The 19,426-nt window shown below is 45.1% G+C and overlaps 2 protein-coding genes across 2 annotated transcripts; one reads left to right on the top strand and one right to left on the bottom strand.

Annotated features, from left to right (window-relative positions):
• Positions 1 to 83: 83 nt before the first annotated feature.
• mboat4 (membrane bound O-acyltransferase domain containing 4) lies at positions 84 to 2,612 on the bottom strand. Its single transcript, XM_029163736.3, has 3 exons — positions 1,725 to 2,612; positions 1,394 to 1,618; positions 84 to 1,153 (listed from the first exon to the last, which is right to left on the bottom strand). The coding sequence occupies exons 1-3, from the start codon at positions 1,844 to 1,846 to the stop codon at positions 199 to 201; spliced, it is 1,302 nt and encodes a 433-aa protein (XP_029019569.1). The 5' UTR covers positions 1,847 to 2,612; the 3' UTR covers positions 84 to 198.
• Positions 2,613 to 8,639: 6,027 nt separating this feature from the next.
• Positions 8,640 to 18,672, top strand: gldc (glycine dehydrogenase (decarboxylating)). Its single transcript, XM_029164075.3, has 25 exons — positions 8,640 to 9,306; positions 9,394 to 9,472; positions 11,482 to 11,617; positions 11,682 to 11,846; positions 11,962 to 12,039; positions 12,119 to 12,266; positions 12,368 to 12,564; positions 12,646 to 12,742; positions 12,974 to 13,079; positions 13,165 to 13,304; positions 13,384 to 13,464; positions 13,547 to 13,644; positions 14,268 to 14,352; positions 14,438 to 14,479; positions 14,552 to 14,694; positions 14,794 to 14,869; positions 16,117 to 16,242; positions 16,323 to 16,472; positions 16,644 to 16,756; positions 16,862 to 17,003; positions 17,080 to 17,191; positions 17,266 to 17,361; positions 17,500 to 17,672; positions 17,752 to 17,832; positions 17,957 to 18,672. Exons 1-25 carry the CDS (start codon positions 9,022 to 9,024, stop codon positions 18,095 to 18,097), a joined length of 3,090 nt encoding a protein of 1,029 aa, XP_029019908.1. The 5' UTR covers positions 8,640 to 9,021; the 3' UTR covers positions 18,098 to 18,672.
• The last annotated feature ends 754 nt before the right edge of the window (positions 18,673 to 19,426 follow it).

The following is a 19,426-nucleotide window of genomic DNA, read 5'->3' as shown; positions in this document are numbered from 1 at the left end:
GTGACATTTTATGAGAAACGGGTGAGTCTCCTTTGAGTACATGCTGAGGAAGCACAACTGTAGCATGGAAGAACTCTGCAGAGGTGGGAGGTTTCTTAGTCACATGCAGTGGTCCTTGTTACAAATGAGCCCATTTTTCTCCAACTACATCATAACTATATATAAACATGAGCTATTTGAGTTGAAGAAATATATCATTCAAACAGCTGCATGAAAAGAACATACAAATAAGTAAATTATGTTACAGAGTGGAAACAGACCTACGTATGTCACAATCAGAAGTTTCAGGCTGGACAGGTTTCTCAATTCTACGGCTATAACAATAAAAGTAATAATCATCTGAGTGTTTATCCAGCATAAACAAGTGTACAGCAGCTTCAGGCCTGCGCCAGAAGGCTGTGGGTACAAGTGTCTGTGTATAAAATAATCTGCTTTCACACACGCTGCCCAGGTCAGAAACCCCACAAAGTGACCGAAGTGTAAACCGTGCCACCACAGCGAAAAACCAAACGTCATGAGCAACGGGAAACGTTTGCACCTTATGTAAACGAGTCTTCGCAGCCAAGAAGCTGTCGTGGCGTTCCAGCGACGGGCGAACTCCGACACGCGAGTCGATGCCTCCGTGGTCCAGAAATCTCCATCGGAGATGCTGCTCCAGTCCGGGGAGTCTGCACATGAATTTGCCCCGAAGCCAAACCCGGCTGCGTGACTGAGGCATTCGCTGATCCTCCAGTGAGAGTAGTACTGGATCCTCAGGACTAATGCAAGAGCCCAAGTCCACAAGACGCCACAAAGGACAACAGAGGAAGAGGGATCACACGTGCTTTGTTTCATGAAACGGACGAGACAGTGCTTTAGCAGCTCCAGCATGAACACCTGTGCCAGCTTTAGGAAGAGCACAGACCGTGGACAGGGTGGGGAATGGAGGTTTAGTGCCTCCATGTGGGACACGAACCGCCTGTAGGGGCACAGAGGTCCACCCAGCAGTGAGGTGAAACTGAAGACGTAGCTGATGAGTGGGAGAAGCTGTGCACACAGGCTCTGTGTGGATGCAGCGTTTGAGGGGAGCGGAACCTTTTGCTCCTGGACGTCCATGGACAGTGAGGTGATTCTCTGGGTGAGCAGCATCAGAGAGGAAACGGCCACAAACAGTCTGAATGTACATGGATCATTGATCAGAAAAAGAATTATCAGTAAATGACAGTTATTATAGAAGAAGTGTTGAAATACAAATATTAAACATTAATGTCCATTTAGTGGCTGTTCAGGAGCTCCCAGTTGTAAAAGCTCATTCTTAAACATTTAATTACTGTCACACATTCTGACTTTAGACCCTCAAACTGGATAAGAACCTATGTTTGGTCTGTTCATGGGACAACATCAGCAGACGCACCTGGTGCTGACGGGCTCCTGCAGGTAATATTCCCTGTACTGTATGAGCAGGTGCCAGAAGGTTTGCCACAGCATCTGGAGACCCAGAGCCCAGGAGTGTACGGAACCGGAGTCCACAGAGCACAGGAGCAGAACGAAGGCGCTCGCAGAGACCAACGGAAGCAAACTGAATGCGCCCATTGTGACGACGGCCAGCACACATCCTCCGACGGAAACAAACACATACCTGCAGGTGGAGACGCACAGATGTACCTACGGCCCCAGAAACAGTGGGCGGTAACGGGTTCATCTATGTGGCATGTGTTCAGTCTATAGATGTGTAGGCGACTCACCTGCAGGTCAGAGACAGATACCCCCGCTTGGAGAGGAAACAGAACAACAAAGCAAATGGAAGTAAGATACACTGGTGCATCAGAAACTGGTGCCGTTCCCACAGCGAGTCGATCAAACCCATGATCTCACAGACACTGAGGCAAAGCCTCTGTTTCTGATTGTCCCATTAAATAGACGAGATATCGGCTTCACCCTGACGACCGTCTTCGCCTTTTCTCCTGTGCTCTGCATCAGAGTAATTCCTTTTATTTACCATTATCACGCAGTGTTGATAATGACCATTATCAGTGTGTGTGTGTGTGTGTGTGTGTGCTCTGTGCCTGTTTGTTGATACATATTTTAGTTCAGTGTTTCTAGAGCAAATTTACAGGAGCTCCTCGTGTTTATTTTCTCAGATCAGATGTAACATACTGACATGAACTTAGCACATTTATATCTAATCGTTTGTTTACAAATCATCATTTTCTCATGTTACCGCTGGGTCAGCTGACTCCTTCATGCCATGTTAGACTTGAAATTTAAAAGGTTTACTGTCAGAAATAACAAATAGCGTGTTTCAGTGTTGGAAAACAACCATATGCTCAGATTAAACTAGATGAGTCCATGATTAACTAAAGACCTGCATGTGTCCAATAAAACATTTGACTCATTATGAGAACAACAGGCTGCTTGGGCCGTTCACTGTGGACCGGACCTGGACGAGTGGAGGTGAGCCCTCAGAACCACAGGGCAGGAATGTGTTTAGCTGTTTAAAGATATGATTTTAAGATGTGTTTATGAGAATAGGAACATTTCTGTTACCACTGTTGTTTCCAAAATGATAATTATCCCAACTATATGTGAACAGGCAGCATATGAAAGCCTTGTAGCTATAATACCACTTCAGTACACTAAAATCCTCTGTTTTTTTATTTTATTTATTAGATTTGCTTCAGAACACAAATTTGGTTTAAAATTACCTAAACATTCCCTTGGTTTAACATATCCCTGAATATTTAGTGGGAGAGCTGAACAGCTCTCACACTATTGATATCTTCGCTCTTTATCACAGTGAATGCTGCAAAGCATTCACTGTATTGTTTTTCTAAGCTTTATTATTAGTGGGAGAGCTGAACAGCTCTCACACTATTGATATCTTCGCTCTTTATTTTTCTTCTTATTTCGCCCCGTTTTTCGGTCGCTTTCATCATCTCAACGCTTCGTTGTAGAATCGCCGTTCAACTTTCTAAACGTGTGTCGTCTTTAGGAGATGGGGGCTATTACTTTTCACGTTTTCAGCTTTTCAACTTTTAACGTTATTCAACGTTTTTCGTCGTTTTTTAAAATGGTCGTCTATGGGAATCATCGTTCATTCAACTTTTTGTCAACTTGCCTCTTTTCGTCAGCTTCTGTCATCGTCATACTTTGGCGTAGAAACGTATAAGCGTTCTCCGTGTAAATCAGCGTCCTCGTATCTTTTATAGTTTTCGACTTGTGAGCGTTTAAATATCGTGTGGTTTTTGTTAAATTTTCAGCTTTTCCATTAGTGTGTATTGGGTCTGTTAGAGTGCGTGATGTCACAGCTACAGTGAGAAGGTGCGCTTTTTTAAGACAGAACTTCTGTCTCTAACTCGTCACTACAGCCACAATTTTTACTCTATCAACGTAATTACTTCACTAAATCGTAGTCATACTTGTCTTCTTTCTAATGATGTGTCTGGCTTTACTCTCAGACCTATACTTTAGTCGCTATCAACCTCAAAGCGCAGAGAGATCCCGAAATTCTCCCATAGACTCTAATGATAATTTTCGGCAGACGTCTGGGGAGAAAAACAAGAGGAGACGTATTTTGAAATTGCGACTGTGGCTACAAACGTTTGTCCTCAAACATAAAATTCACACCATTTGCTCATTGAAGACTTGGGACTCGTAAAATGAAATAATTTTTGTGATATCTATTATGGTTTAGCTGGAACAAGCCTGTTTTTACAGGGTGAAACTCTGCTTTTACAGAGCAGAGTGAGCCTGATTTTCCCGCCTTTCGTCTCCATGGCGACGGCGCAGCTGCAGATTTCACTGACAGGTCAAACTCCTGATTCTCAGTGTAGACAGCAGTTCCATGCTTATTACTGGTTACTCATCTACACTATTGGATTGTGTAGTAATTAAGCACACACTTCCTCTAAATCCTTTCAAAATAAAAGCACCAAGCCAAATATTTAGCTTTAATAGCAATATTTCTGCTTTTAGATGGGTAATTATGACTATTTAAAGATAGATTAACAGTTTAGTAATTACCCACACATGCTTCCTCTACATCCTTTCAAAATAAAAGCACCAATGCCAATTATTAGCTTTAACTGCACCATTTTTGCCTTTGAATGGTTAATTATGATTATTTAAAGACTAATTGACAGTTATGCTATTACCCCCACACGTTTCCTCTAAATCCTTTCAAAATAAAAGCACCAATTACAATTTATTACCTTTAATGGCAAGATTGATTAGAACATTTCTGGTTCTGAATACTTACCAATCGTTAATGAGACACTTTAGAGTTCAGCAAATAACCACTCACACTTATTAGGGTGATTTTATTCTGAAAGGGCTTAACCTAAATTTTTTCCTTTAATAGGGCAATTCTTGCTATTGAATGACATATTATGACTGTCTAATGACTATTTTATAGTTTAGTAATTACTCACACACAACCTCTAAATCCTTTCAAAATAAAAGCACCAATCCAGATTTTTAGCTTTAATAGCACTATTTGTGCTTTTGAATGGGTAATCATGACTGGTTAGTGTGACTGTTTTACAGTTTAGCTATTAAGCACGTACAGCCCCTCTACATCCTTTCAAAATAAAAGCCCCAATCCTGATCTTTAGCTAAAGATAACAATAGTTCTGCTTTCAACAGGTGTATTATGACTAGTTATTTAAACTAATATACTGTTTAGCAAATACCTGCACAGGCATTTTCCATATTCTTTTAAAATAAAAGCACCAATCCAAATTTTTAGCTTTAATAGGACTATTTATACTTTTTAATGGGTAATCGTGACTGGTTATTGTGACTGTTTTACAGTTTAGCTATTAAGCACACACAGCTTCCCCACATCCTTTCAAAATAAAAGCCCAAATCCTGATTTTTAACTAAAGATAGCAATATTTCTGCTTCCAACAGGTTTATTATGACTATTTATTTAGACTAAAATACTGCACACACAGTTTCTCCAAATCCTTTCAAAATAAAAGCCCCATTCCAGATCTTTAGCTAAAAAGGGCAATATTTCTGCGTTCAGCTGGTGTATTGTTACTAGATGATAAGACAATCTTAATGTTTAGAAATTGCCTGCACAGGTGTCCTCGATATCCTTTCAAAATAAAAGTACCAATCCAAATTTTTAGTTTTAATAGCATAAACTCTGTTTTTGAATGGGTAATTGTGACAGGTAATGAGACTATTTTAAAGTTTAGCTATAAACACATACATCTCTAAATCATTTTAAAATAAAAGCATTAAACCAATTTTTTTGCTTTGATAGAATAAATTCTGCTTTTGAATGGTCAATTGTAAATCAGCAATAAGTCTACTGTTCAGCAATTATCTGCACACACTTCCTTCAAAGCTTTAACTTTTATCAATTTAAATCCAAATACTTGTTCTGAAGCAAATTTAAGCCGTATTAAATATTTCCAAAATGTTAAGCTACTCATTAAGCTCTTGAAATCAAAACTATTTAATTACAATATTTAGCCATTTTGATACATTTGGCTATAATTCAACAAATTATTAATTGATTTTGAGCAGTTTGTTAATTTCAGCAAATCTTTTTCGTATTTCCTCCATATGAAATTCAATTACTTCAGCTTCTTCTGCAAATATTCAGCACTGTTTAATCAATTCCTATTTCTCCTTAGATACATTCAACTATGCTTTACATGATTGAGCTATTTCATCTGTTTTAAATGTTTCAGTTACTTTCAGCAACTCTTCAGGAATATTTTCAGCTTGGAAGCATTCACTCTGCATTTTCTTATGGAAATGCTTTTTCTAGTTTTTCTTATTATTATTATTTCGCCCCGTTTTTCGGTCGCTTTCATCGTCTCAACGCTTCGTCGTAGAATCGCCGTTCAACTTTCTAAACGTGTGTCGTCTTTAGGAGATGGGGGCTATTACTTTTCACGTTTTCAGCTTTTCAACTTTTAACGTTATTGAACGTTTTTCGTCGTTGTTTTATAATGGTCGTCTATGGGAATCATCGTTCAACTTTTTGTCAACTTGCCTCTTTTCGTCAGCTTCTGTCATCGTCATACTTTGGCGTAGAAACGTCATTTCAACGTCAAAAGCGTCTATCATCTTTCAGCGTTCTCCGTGTAAATCAGCGTCCTTGTATATTTTATAGTTTTCGACTTGTGAGCGTTTAAATATGGTGTGGTTTTTGTTACATTTTCAGCTTTTCCATTAGTGTGTATTGCGTCTGCTAGAGTGCGTGATGTCACAGCTACAGTGAGAAGGTGCGCTTTTTTAAGACAGAACTTCTGTCTCTAACTCGTCACTACAGCCACAATTTTTACTCTATCAACGTAATTACTTCACTAAATGGTAGTCATACTTGTCTTCTTTCTAATGATTTGTCTGGCTATACTCTCAGACCTATACTTTAGTCGCTATCGACCTCAAAGTGCAGAGAGATCCTGAAATTCTCCCATTGACTCTAATGATAATTTTTGGTAGACGTCTGGGGAGAAAAACAGAGGAGACGTATTTTGAAATTGCCACTGTGGCTACAAGCTTTTGTCCTTAAACATAAAATTCACACCATTTGCTCATTGAAGCCTTGGGACTCGTAAAATGAAATGATTTTTGTGATAACTATCATGGTTTAGCTGGAACAAGCCTGTTTATACAGTGTGAAACTCTGCTTTTTACAGAGCAGAGTGAGCCTGATTTTCCCGCCTTTTGTCTCAGTGCTCAGTGTACAGAGCAGTTCCATGCTTGTTACTGATTAGTCAACCACACTATTGGATTGTGTAGTGATTAAGCACGCACTTCCTCTAAATCCTTTCAAAATAAAAGCACCAAGCCAAATAATTAGCTTTAATAGCAGTATTTCTGCTTTTAGATGGGTAATTATGACTTTTTAAAAGATAGATTAACAGTTTAGTAATTACCCACACATGCTTCCTCTAAATCCTTTCAAAATAAAAGCACCAATGCCAATTATTAGCGTTAACTGCACTGTTTTTGCCTTTGAATGGGTAATTATGATTATTTAAAGACTAATTGACAGTTACGCTATTACCCCCACACATTTCCTCTAAATCCTTTAAAAATAAAAGCACTAATTACAATTTATTACCTTTAATGGCAAGATTGATTAGAAAATTTGTGGTTTTGAATACTTGCCAATCGTTATAGAGATTACTTTAGAGTTCAGTAAATAGCCACTCAAACTTATTAGGGTGCTTTTATTCTGAAAGGGCTAAATCTAAATCTTTTGCTTTAATAGGGCTATAGTTGCTATTAAATGATAAATTATGACTATCTAATGACTATTTTATAGTTTAGTAATCGCCCACACACAACCTCTAAATCCTTTCAAAATAAAAGCACCAATGTAATTTATTACCTTAAATGGCAAGACTTTCGTTTCTGACTAGTAAATTTCTACTAGTTATTAAACTATTACACAGTTAGGTAATTATTTACAAATACTTTCTTCAAATCAAAAAGATAGTCAGCTTATTTATGATTGTCAACAATGCACTCTGGTCAACTTTTTAATCTTTGACATCTTTTTACCTTGGTCAACTTTTGAGTCATTGTCATATTTTAATCTTGTCTTAGTATGACCTTGGTCATCTTTTTAATCATCATCTTTTTAATCGCCATCTTTTGTCATCGTTTTAATCTTTGTCATCGTTTTCTCGTTTTCATCGTTTTGCCGTAGTCAACTTTTGGACGTAGTCAACTTTTTGACGTCAGCAGCTTAATCAGCGTTTGTCATCGTTGCGGCAGCAGATCAGCTCTCCCACGTAATTTCTCGAGAAATTACTTTTTCTAGTTACTATAGCTTCTCATATTAAGTGGTTTTTGGCTCTGACCTAATTTCAACCTATCTTGTAGAAAGAAAACAGAACATTTAGTACTGTATATTTCTACTAATTGGATGGTTTTAATAAGACTTTGATCTGATGAGTAAACAGCTCATCTATGAGCTGCAGGGATGGTTTTAGTTGGTTTCCATTTTTAGGTTTCTTAGGAAACATAATACAGAAGTGGTGGTGTATTTGAACAGAACATTAAATTCCCTGCTGTTCAGGTATAAACATGTTTTGTTCCCATTTTTTTGAGGCTGACTCATGTTTGAAAGCAGCTGCAGCAAAATAACTGGCAACCACAAATCACCACTCATGTTACTGGCAGCCTGAGCAAATCCAAAGAGGAGGGAACGGAACCACAAACAAGCCGCCCACAGCTTGATATGTCAGTGTGTTTAACACTTCCTCTGCTAAAGGGGAAAATTATGTCAAAAAGGCTTCAGAGTTTGACCCGTGGACATTTCAAAACAATTTTAAAAAACAGCGTTCCACCTCCTGAGCTCCTGCACTCTGCTGGTGTGGGTAATGACCCCTGACCTCTGACCTCATCAGCGCTAAGAGCTTCTGTCTACGATAAAAACAGGCACACAGGAAGAGACACAACAGCACTGTGTTGTAACAGTTCAGTCCGTACAGTCTCTGAAAGGGATCCACGCCAGGCACATAGTGATGCCATGAGCTGTCACCTTGTTTATGAAGGAAACGCGTCACCTGCTCCACCCACTGTGATGAGCAGTATCACCTTTCTGACAGCATTAAAACCAGAGGTGCTGCATGTGTTTGATAAAGTGGCCAGAGGCGCTTTTCTTCACACGGTGGAGTGGGTTAAAGTCCGAGGGTTCGGGGTCCAGTAGGGCTTTGCTGCTGAAACCCGGCGGAGACACACCCGAGCGTTCAGGCCTCCTCCCGTTCAGTGGACGCCGGGCACGTGGGGAGGTCCAGCAGCTGTTTGACCGGGGCTCGTCATTGCGTCACGCAGCCTCTGCGCCGCGATTGGTCCGCGCTTGTGCAATTGTGCCGTTGTATAAACTCAGCAGTTTGAAGGAGTTGGCAGACTGTGCCGCAAGGAGCGCATCCCGGCCACAGGAGGGGACGGAAGGAAGGCAGACGGGCGAGCAGAGAGACAGGCAGGCAGACAGACAGACAGGCAGACAGGCAGCAAACGCGCTCCACCTCGTTCGGCACACTCGACTCGCGAACTTGCTCGGAGATGCAGAGCTGCGCGCGCTCCTGGGGGGTCCTCCTCAAGTCGCTGCATCCCGGCGCACCGCTCCGGCGTCTGAGCGACAGCAGCCGCGTGCTCTGGAAACTTGAGCGCAGGGTCCGCGGCTGCGGGGCATCCGTGAGCACGGCAGCACGCGCTCTGAGGACGTCCGCAGCCGCCGCCTCCAGGCAGATAGAGCGACTGCTGCCCAGACACGATGATTTCGCGGAGCGGCACATTGGTCCAGGTGAGCGGGAGAAGAGGGAAATGCTGGATGCTCTGGGACTCGAGGTAAGCGTTGAAGCCGCGTGTTCGTGCCCGCATGTTGATACGTGCCTTTTTTTTAAAAAACGCTTTTAAAATGTGTATCTTTCACAGTCGATCGACCAGTTGATTGAGAACACAGTTCCAGTCTCCATCCGTATGCAGCGGAGTATGAAAATGGACGATCCAGTGTGTAAGTTTTATTTGAACGCATTCGTCATCGATGTAAGGTGTTTTTGTGCACGCAGTTTCATTGTTGCGTGCTCGATGTAACGGGACTGAATATATTTCAAAATAACAAGTGTGATTTGAAACCCCCATCCTGCTTTTTGTTGACGTTTTCCCACTGTGAGCTTTTCCCACGCGAAGCAGGCGCTGGATGAAGCCAAGCGAGTGGCTGAAATGTAGGTTGCGCCTCTTTTGTGCGCCCTGGACGGCGCTCCCTGGTCAAGTCTTCCTTTGAACATATTAGGAGTTGTTTTTGCGAAACTCGGCGAGCGGCACCAATCTCCTGTTGGGAAGCCGATGCTCATAGGATGGCAAGTGGAGTGTAAAGTTTAGCCCTGAGCTCCGGTCCCAAGTCCAGTTCAATCTGGTTATAGCCTTCACATTACATCACAGCCGAGGGGCTTCCTAATAAGGTGACTCCGGTATGTTTTCCGTCTGCACGTTTCTCCCTTTGTTCGTCGCACCGCGCGCTCTTCTCATTGCACGAGTTTGCTTTGCGCAGTTTTCCCGAGGCTCTAGAGACGCAATAGCGGGGGGGCTTTTTACAGCGGCTCACCAGCACACAATGGGAAAGATTAAGGCAGTGACTGGATGAACGCTTTAGTGTTGAGCACAATCCCAGGCTCTGTCAACTGGAAGCCCGTTGACAGACGAATAAATTAAGTCTGAAGGACTAAAATCAGTGAATCTATTTTAATAATGATGAATGTATTCAGCTCTATCACTATTTGCACACATGCATGTAAGTGATGATTGTATGCAAAGCCTTATTTACAGAGTTTTGTTCTATAAACCTACAGCACTATTCAGATTTGATAAATCTAAAGCTTAAACAAATCAGACGACTGAAGCGGTAGCCGTGTGTTTGAGTCCCCTGACATTAAAAGTCTTTGGTCTGTAGAAAGTTGAGGCTTTGGAGGCGTAATCGTCAGGTGCTGTGCGAGGCGATGTGCGGGGGTCACACGCTGACCCCCTCCTCTGACTGTCGGCTCTCATAACGCAACAAGCCGAGCTGAAGGAACAGACTGGAGGCCGTGCTGCTTTTCTGCTTGTTCAGCTTTGGAGGGGCTTCGCTTTGCAACGCCAGCGAGGGATTCTCTGCTCAACAATAGACCTCCTGGATGCTTCTGAATCGGGCTTTTTTTGCAGCCCTGTAGAACTCGGGGGACCATGGGAAAGCGCTCCTCCATGACACAAACCCTCGCACATCCACACAAACGCACACTAATCGCTCACCCTGAACCTGCTGATGATCTTTGGTCTTTCCGTTCTGTTTGTCTGATTCAGCAGCTCCGAACAGATTTGTCAGTCTCACAGTCGTCAGAGCTGTGAAAACGCATTTTCTGGCTGCTGTACTTCTCGCCACCGATGACTGCATGTGTCTTTACTCTCCGAAAGCACAGTAGTCGGGGCTTTGGGGTCAGACGGGCGGTATTGTCCATTCCCTGGAGTTGCTAGGCAGCCATGAGGGCTGGAGGAATCTGAGGCTGGTTGTGCACTGGCAGAGTGGCTTCACAGCAAGCGGTGGGGCGTGAGGTTAAAGGAACAACCCCCCTTTTATTATTATTTAGGATGAGAAGAGGTGAAGAGTTGGCTGAGAGCACTACGGTTGCCGGGTCACAACATGGATCTACTTGCAGCCTTAATTGTAATTGGACAACTTGGCACATCTCTTGTTTGTACATAGGTGAAATGCATGCTGGGATATGTTTAAGGTTATTTATTTATTTTCTAATTGAGAAACTGGATTGCAGTTACTGTAGTGAATTAGGGACCTGAGTTATTAAGTTACCTTATCAAGTTGAGACAAAAGTCATGGAAGTCGCTATAAAGTTGCCCTTTTAATTGATTTAAACCATGGAAGTAGATGTTCTACTAGTGATCACGTATTATTGCAGGTTGGAAGAGAGACGGCAAGAAATCACATTAAAGATTAACTGGCTCAAACATTGTCTTTGGTTTCATCTTTTACAGGCGAGAACGAGGTTCTGGATTCTCTGCACAAGATCGCCTCCCAGAACAAAGTGTGGCGCTCCTACATCGGCATGGGCTACTACAACTGCTCGGTGCCGCCGCCCATCCAGCGCAACCTCCTGGAGAACGCCGGCTGGTGAGTGGCGCCGGAGGCTGTGCCCCGACACCCGCGGGCCGTTTGTGACGCTTCTGTTCCTCAGGGTGACCCAGTACACGCCCTACCAGCCCGAGGTGTCGCAGGGCCGCCTGGAGTCGCTGCTCAACTACCAGACCATGATCTGTGACGTCACCGGCATGCCCGTGGCCAACGCCTCGCTGCTGGACGAGGGCACGGCCGCCGCCGAGGCCATGCAGCTGAGCCACCGGTACGAAGGCGCCGCCGGCGTGTTGCGTAGCAGCGTAACATGAATGAACGATGACCGTCATGTTCAGGTTTTACAGCAGCAAAACTACCCCGGCCTTTCTTTTTTGGGTTCACAGACAAAACAAAAGGAGAACTTTCTACATTGACCCACGCTGCCACCCGCAGACCATCGCTGTGGTGCAGACCAGAGCCAAGTAGATCACACACCATGGGTCCTCATAAAAAACACCATTGCAGGTGAAGCGTTATTTTAGCCTCTTTGTTCTCTTGCAGCTACATTGGAGTCCAGACGGTTCTGAAGCTGCCTCATGAGATGGACTTCAGCGGGAAGGACGTGTGCGGGGTCCTTTTCCAGTATCCGGACACCGACGGCAGAGTGGAAGACTTCTCCGCTCTGGTGGACCGCGCTCACAAAGGAGGGGTGAGGCACTGCCGCGCTCATGCAGCCTTTTTACCACGGGGGGGGGTCACGCCGGAGCCCAGCGCGGCCTCACGTGACCGCGCCTCCGCTCACCTGCGCAGGCGCTGGCCTGCTGCGCCACGGACCTGCTGGCCCTCTGCGTGCTGCGTCCTCCTGGCGAGTTCGGCGTGGACATCGCGCTGGGCAGCTCCCAGAGGTTCGGGGTTCCTCTGTGCTACGGCGGCCCCCACGCCGCCTTCTTCGCCGTCAAGGACAACCTGGTCCGCATGATGCCCGGAAGGATGGTCGGCGTCACCAGGTGAGGCGCTGGTGACACGCACGGGTCAATGGGCCGCTGGTGGGAGCGCCATGTGAAACCAACCTTTGGCTTCCCCTTCAGGGACGCGGCTGGTAAGGAGGTGTATCGCCTGGCTCTGCAGACCAGAGAGCAGCACATCCGCAGGGACAAGGCGACCAGCAACATCTGCACCGCGCAGGTCCGTATTTGTCCGTCGTGGCTGAACCGCTGCCGCGTTCTGTGCCTCCTTCACGCGATCTGTGCCTCCTTCACGCGATCTGTGCCTCCTTCACGCGTTCTGTGCCTCCTTCACGCGATCTGTGCCTCCTTCACGCGATCTGTGCCTCCTTCACGCGATCTGTGCCTCCTTCACGCGATCTGTGCCTCCTTCACGCGATCTGTGCCTCCTTCACGCGATCTGTGCCTCCAGGCTCTGCTGGCCAACATGGCTGCCATGTACGCACTGTACCACGGGCCTCAAGGACTCAAACACATCGCGGAGCGGACGCACAACGCTGCCCTGATCCTCGCTGAAGGTGAATCACTCGGTCCAAGCTTGTAACGGGGCCATAATGTTCTGACCCACTGTGTTGTTCACTTCAATCACCTGTTTGGTTTCAGGCCTGAAAAGAGCAGGACACCGGCTGCTCAGCGAGATGTTCTTCGATACGCTGAAGATCAACTGCAGCGTCGCGGCTAAAGACATCTTGGAGCGAGCGGTGCAGCGGCAGATCAACCTGAGAGTCTTCTCTGAGGGAGTGGTGAGCGCGAAGCCGCTGGCTTCATCGTTACACGTCTTAGGGCGACGCTCGTATTCAAAGCTGAGCTTGTTTCTTGCAGCTGGGCGTTTCTCTGGACGAGACGGTGACGGAGAGGGACCTGGACGACCTGCTGTGGGTCTTTGGCTGTGAATCCTCAGCTGTATGTTGGTTCATCAGCTGCCGTTCTCGTTGGGTTTGTGTGCTTAGCTTTAGCGTGAATTGTTGTCTGGAACCTTGTCCAGGAGCTCATTGCTGAGAAGATGGGTGAGCGGGTGAAGGGAATCCTGGGAAGTCCTTTCAAGAGGACGAGCAAGTTCCTCACACACCAGGTGTTTAACAGGTGGGCATTGCAACACGTGTAGGATCTTATCACACGACCGGCGATAAGAACTTCACATAACATAATAAACATAAGTCCGTCTTATCTTTACAGCCTGTTGGGCTACAAATGCCAAGATTCAGGCTTTAGAGATTGTCAGGAATCGACCCGAGCTGCAGTACAAGCTAGTGATGGCGATCCATAACATAGCTCCTTATTTCTGCCTATATTGCTGTTATGCGTTAATGTCGGCCTGAAATTCTTTTTTTTGCTGTTCCTGATAGACCAGGAACTAAACGTGCTAAAGCATTTAAACTAATCCTTTCTGCGGCAGACACAGATTTAGTATTTGGAAAATTAAGAACCTTAGTGACTACACAAGCCTTTTATTGGCACCAAAAGTGGAGCATGGCCTAAATAGAGCTCAGACACAGTCCAGCATTTTAAATATGGAGGCATTGATGCTCGGTATTCGTTCATAAACATTTTGCAAAAATTTAAACAAGACTGTGTCTCAGCCTGTTTTTATTGATCGTGTATAAATAAGCAGATTCCTGTTGTTGTTGTTGTTGTTTTTCTTCAGCTCTATTGCCTTAAAATAAAATGCTCAGTTTTCAAATGAACATGTGAGTCATCTTTTCCAGTTATCACTCTGAAACCAACATTGTTCGGTACATGAAGCGTCTGGAGAACAAGGACATCTCCCTGGTGCACAGCATGATACCACTGGTTGGTTCCATCTCAAGTACCACACCATGATGATGTTGGGATTCTAACGGTGCATATCAGAGATGAATCTTGTTTTCCTCCTCAGGGCTCCTGCACCATGAAGCTCAACAGTTCCTCCGAGCTCATGGTGAGTGGACCAACAGGTTTCTGTCACATGGAAGTGTTTCCTCCTGCCTGAATCACCCTCTGCTGCTTTTAGCCCATCACCTGGAGGGAGTTCGCCCACATCCACCCCTTCGTGCCTCTGGATCAGGCTGAGGGCTACCAGAAGCTGTTCAAGCAGCTGGAGAAGGACCTCTGTGAGGTGACGGGCTACGACAAGATCTCCTTCCAACCAAACAGGTGAGTCTCATCGCGGCTGGAGAGCCCGTGGTAGCGTGTCACTGTTACACACCACCGTCCACACAATGTTGACCTGCTCACGCTGTGTTTGCTTTCCAGCGGTGCTCAGGGAGAATATGCCGGCCTGGCTGCTATAAAAGCCTACCTGAACTCGAAGGGAGAGAGCTCGAGAAGCGTAAGTGTCAGAGACTGAATCAGACTGAGGTCATGTCGGCGTGAGTCTGATGTTTAGCAGGATTCAATGACCCTGATTCTGTTGCCAACACACGGTGATCAAACAGGAATGTCACCATCAAAGCTGGGTTCTCTTTATTTAGAAATGAGAATTAAAAAAACGAGTCATCGTGTTCACAAATTGAATGAAATAAAAATAACCGTACTGCTGAGAAACTCGCCCACTTCACTATGAGCAGTTACTGGGCTGTTATGTAAAGGCAATTTATCACCACTGGTTTCTCCTGCTGGAGATTAATAAGCAGCATTAGCACATAAGCCACACAATGAGCCCTATCAGTCAGCTTTATTGGTCCCGTCTGCTACGCATGACTTTACCATCACAGATTACCAGGTTTCAGACATCCGCCTCAGACGCTCACAGACGAGATAATGGGTCGACCTGAGGAACCTGGAGCCTTTATCAAGGTTAAACATGCCGGCTTCTGCCGGATCCCAGTGTTGGCACCCAGCAGGTTCTGCAGTCAGAGCTGCTGATCGCTTCCCCTCTCCCTGCACCTTGGCAGCAGGTGAAGTTGGACCAGAGACTCCTTCTGAGATAAGACGCCTCCTCAGATTAAGGACTGGCTGACTCAAGCCTTTTCTTCCTGCCCTGTAACATGGCCTTTGTTTTTCCTCTCATGAGCACATCTTAGATAGTGGCCTGATCCCTTGAAACAGTCAAGGTCCAAACTGACTGTTTGTACAAAGGGGCTGAAAACGCTCTGGTGCCACTATAGGCCACCTGCTTTTTAAGATTCCATATTTGGAGGTTTAAGACTTTGGGAACGGAGAGTCACTCCCAGTGTTGCCCAACATGCAGGGCCAAGGGCCCCAGTGCCCCTGCGTGACTACGCTTCAAAATGTCACACTCGTCCTAATAAGGGATCGGATCAATTAATGACCTGCAGGCAGGTTAGTCATTAGTGTCAGTGCTGTTGGTTCATGGTGTAGCTTTTATCAAACAAATAGTCGATACCCTGCTCCTTTTCTATGAATGATTTTAAATTGGTAACCTCACTTAAACCCAGACAGATTTTAGAATTTATTTTATCGTAAAGGTCTGTTTGCAACATTTAATATTAAACAAACATGTTTTTTTCTATAAAACTATGAATTACACAACCTGAAATTCAATATCCTCTTTCTGGCTCATTTTCTATTGTGTTTGGCTTCACTCTGTTTACTTATGCTCCTTTTTATTCCCAGGTGTGTCTGATCCCAAAGTCGGCCCACGGCACCAACCCGGCGAGTGCTCAGATGGCTGGCATGAAGGTTCAGGTGGTGGAGGTGGACAAAGACGGCAACATCGACCTGGCCCATCTCAAAGCCCTGGTCAGAGGCTGTTCTAATGCTATGAGACGTGTGAGACTCACATGTGTTAACCCTTCCATTTATTCTGGCCCTCCTCAAAGGTGGATAAGCACAAGGCGAGCCTGGCGGCCATGATGATCACCTACCCCTCCACCTTTGGCGTGTTTGAGGAGCACATCAGAGACGTGTGCGATCTGATTCACGAGAACGGCGGCCAGGTGTATCTGGATGGCGCCAACATGAACGCACAGGTGGGTCGAACCGTCACGTACTCTGCACAGACTCAACCCTGTCTGCATGTTTTACCTTCTACAGACAGGATAAAGGTTTAGAGATAATGCAGAATCGTGCTGTAAATAAACAACCTTTGATCTCTACTAATATGCAGATGCTAAATGTTCCTCCATTGGGCTGTTGTGCAGGTGGGTCTGTGTCGTCCTGGTGATTATGGCTCTGATGTGTCTCACCTCAACCTGCACAAGACCTTCTGCATCCCTCATGGAGGCGGAGGACCCGGCATGGGACCCATCGGAGTGTAAGAGCGTATAAAGCGTAGCTGGTCTGAGTGTCGACATCGAGAGCTTCCGGGTTCTGGGGCAGAAGTCGTGTTTCTCAACGCTCCTCCTCTGCTCGTCTTCAGGAAGGCCCACCTGGCCCCGTTCCTGCCGAGCCACCCTGTGGTTTCCATGCAGTCGGTCAACAGCAGCAGCTCGCTGGGCACAATCAGCGCCGCCCCCTGGGGCTCCAGTGCCATCCTGCCCATCTCCTGGGCCTACATCAAGGTTGGCACACGTCAGAGTGATGCGTCTCTGACCGTTAGCAGCTCCTGTCTAGTAGTGATGTCACGCCTGTGTTTAGATGATGGGATCCAAGGGACTGCTGCATGCGACAGAGGTGGCCATCCTCAACGCTAACTACATGGCCAAGAGGCTGGAAGGTCACTATAAAGTCCTCTACAGAGGCAGGAAAGGTAGCAGACACTGACCTTTATGCTTCCACTTGTAACCAGCTAGTGTGACTTCAACCTCGTGTTTGTCTGAACAGGTTTTGTGGCTCACGAGTTCATTCTGGATGTGAGGCCATTCAAGAAGACAGCAAATATTGAGGCTGTCGACATAGCAAAGAGGCTGCAGGATTATGGTAGGCAGGTCACATTAGGCCTAAGGACCAGGTTCATTATGAGAGCTTTGAGGCCACAGTGTTGCTTTACTATGCATCATATTCAGTTGGATTTAGCTATAAGTGATAGGGCTTTGACTGTCCTGTGCTGGTGCCCAGGCTTCCATGCGCCCACCATGTCCTGGCCAGTGGCTGGAACCCTTATGATCGAGCCGACTGAGTCGGAGGACAAGGCTGAGATGGACAGATTCTGCGACGCTCTGCTCGGCATCCGGCAGGAGGTCGCGGACATCGAAGAGGGAAGGGTGGACTCCCGCATCAACCCACTCAAAGTAAGTGGCCGGCCCGATGATGCTGGTTGACTCGCTGAGTCTGGTACCACCTGAGGTCCTCACATGCATTGGTTTGCAGATGGCGCCCCACTCGTTGGCCTGCATCTCCTCCTCCAACTGGGACAGGCCTTACTCCAGGGAGTTGGCTGCTTTCCCCTTGGTGAGCGACCTCTTCACTGATTGAAGTTGGGGTTGGCTAACCCTGCTAGCCTTGTGAGAGGTTTGTACTGGGTTGTATGATGACCACCGGCTTCTCACTGCTCCTCCTTGGTTTCATGTCGCAGCCCTTCATCAGGCCCGAGACCAAATTCTGGCCGAGCATCTCCAGGATCGATGACATTTACGGCGACCAGAACCTCATGTGCACCTGCCCGCCCATGGAGGTCTATGAGTCCCGGTACGAGGAGAAAAGAGCCTCCTCGTAGATGCTCTGCTTCCAGTCCCAGTGTCTGCCCTAAGCACTTAAACAGACGTAACGTGAGGAAGGTTGACGACGGAGTATCTACCTTGTAATATTGGGTTAACTGGAACGAAGGGATTTCTGTTGCCAGTCCAGCACTCATTCCAGTTTGGCTGTTAGACTTTAGGTTAGAAACAAAATACAGTCTGACTCTGCATCGGAATTCCCAATACTCTAATGGACTAAAGGTGCAAGTAGCTTTTTCTAAGTCTGCAAAGTAATTGCGACCTTTTAGAGGCTGTCTCTGCAACGCTGTACTCTGACCTTGGGTTAATTACAACCCCAAACATCTCGAAAAATGCACTTGGTGCTTCTGTTGTGTAAAATAGCTGCCTTGACTTTCTCTCCTTTTTTTTTTTTTTTTTGTTCAAACACTTGATAAAGTTTTCTATTAGGCTTTTGTTAATATGCTTCTATTGTATGTTTTAATGTACGTTGTTATTTCTTGGCCACATAGAAAATAATCTGTTAATGTAATTATTTTCTAATTCAAACCATCTCTAGAAAAATCTGTATTAAATATTTTGGCTTAAAATTTGATATTGCTGTGTTTGCAGGCAACACTGCCCCCTAGTGGTGGTTGGAGCACTTTCCACTTTTTTGGTTCACTTACCTTTTTAAGTTGTTTAGTCAATTGTAATTTTAGATGTGTCTCCTTCAAATAATATTTGATTTTTCAAGTTGAAGAAAACACATCACTGAGTCTGAAACTTGCCCCACAGGTACAACTGCAACAAATTTTAATTATTAAACACTTCTTGATTCTCTTTTAAGAATGTAAATACCCTAGATGGTTCAAAAATAGCGTTCCTAAATGATTAGTAACTAAAACAGACTTTATTTTCTTTAGACTAATCCTCTAAAGCCCAGAAAGTATGTGGCCCTGTGAAACCAGCTGGAGCAGGTTAAAGAAACAGGTTACCTAACTGTACTTGATGTGTACAGCACATAGAAGTGATGGACACCATAAATAGGACGTTGATGCATGTGAGTGTCAGTGCAGTGATTTTTTTTTTTTAAAGTAGAACTGTGCTTATGAGGTGGTATTACAGTTTGCTCAATAGGAACACGTCAAGGTGTTCCTTCACATACATCAGTTTGTCTTTGTGCATACTGTACCGTCTCTGTTCTTTACACACCAATGATTGAACAAGAACGTGATAAAAGCTAGAATCATTCAGCCCTCGTCTGACATGTCGCTTTGCATAAAAACAATAACACCTTTAGGTTTATTAAGATTAATTTGTATAACCACACATTTTCCTCTGACCCTAGAAAAAAAAACATAGAGGCC

Source organism: Betta splendens, chromosome 9 (genome assembly GCF_900634795.4).
Source record: "Betta splendens chromosome 9, fBetSpl5.4, whole genome shotgun sequence".
Classification (NCBI taxonomy): domain Eukaryota; kingdom Metazoa; phylum Chordata; class Actinopteri; order Anabantiformes; family Osphronemidae; genus Betta; species Betta splendens.
This window is presented reverse-complemented; position numbering and strand designations above follow the sequence as displayed.

Coding starts and splice junctions, on each gene's coding strand:
- mboat4 (XM_029163736.3), bottom strand. CDS start 1,846: ATGGGTTTGATCGACTCGCTGTGGGAACGGCACCAGTTTCTGATGCAC. Junction 1,619..1,724: donor TATCTGTCTCTGACCTGCAG/GTGAGTCGCCTA, acceptor CTCCACCTGCAG/GTATGTGTTTGTTTCCGTCG. Junction 1,154..1,393: donor CAGGAGCCCGTCAGCACCAG/GTGCGTCTGCTG, acceptor ATGTACATTCAG/ACTGTTTGTGGCCGTTTCCT.
- gldc (XM_029164075.3), top strand. CDS start 9,022: ATGCAGAGCTGCGCGCGCTCCTGGGGGGTCCTCCTCAAGTCGCTGCAT. Junction 12,743..12,973: donor GCAACATCTGCACCGCGCAG/GTCCGTATTTGT, acceptor CTGTGCCTCCAG/GCTCTGCTGGCCAACATGGC. Junction 13,645..14,267: donor ACACACCAGGTGTTTAACAG/GTGGGCATTGCA, acceptor CATCTTTTCCAG/TTATCACTCTGAAACCAACA.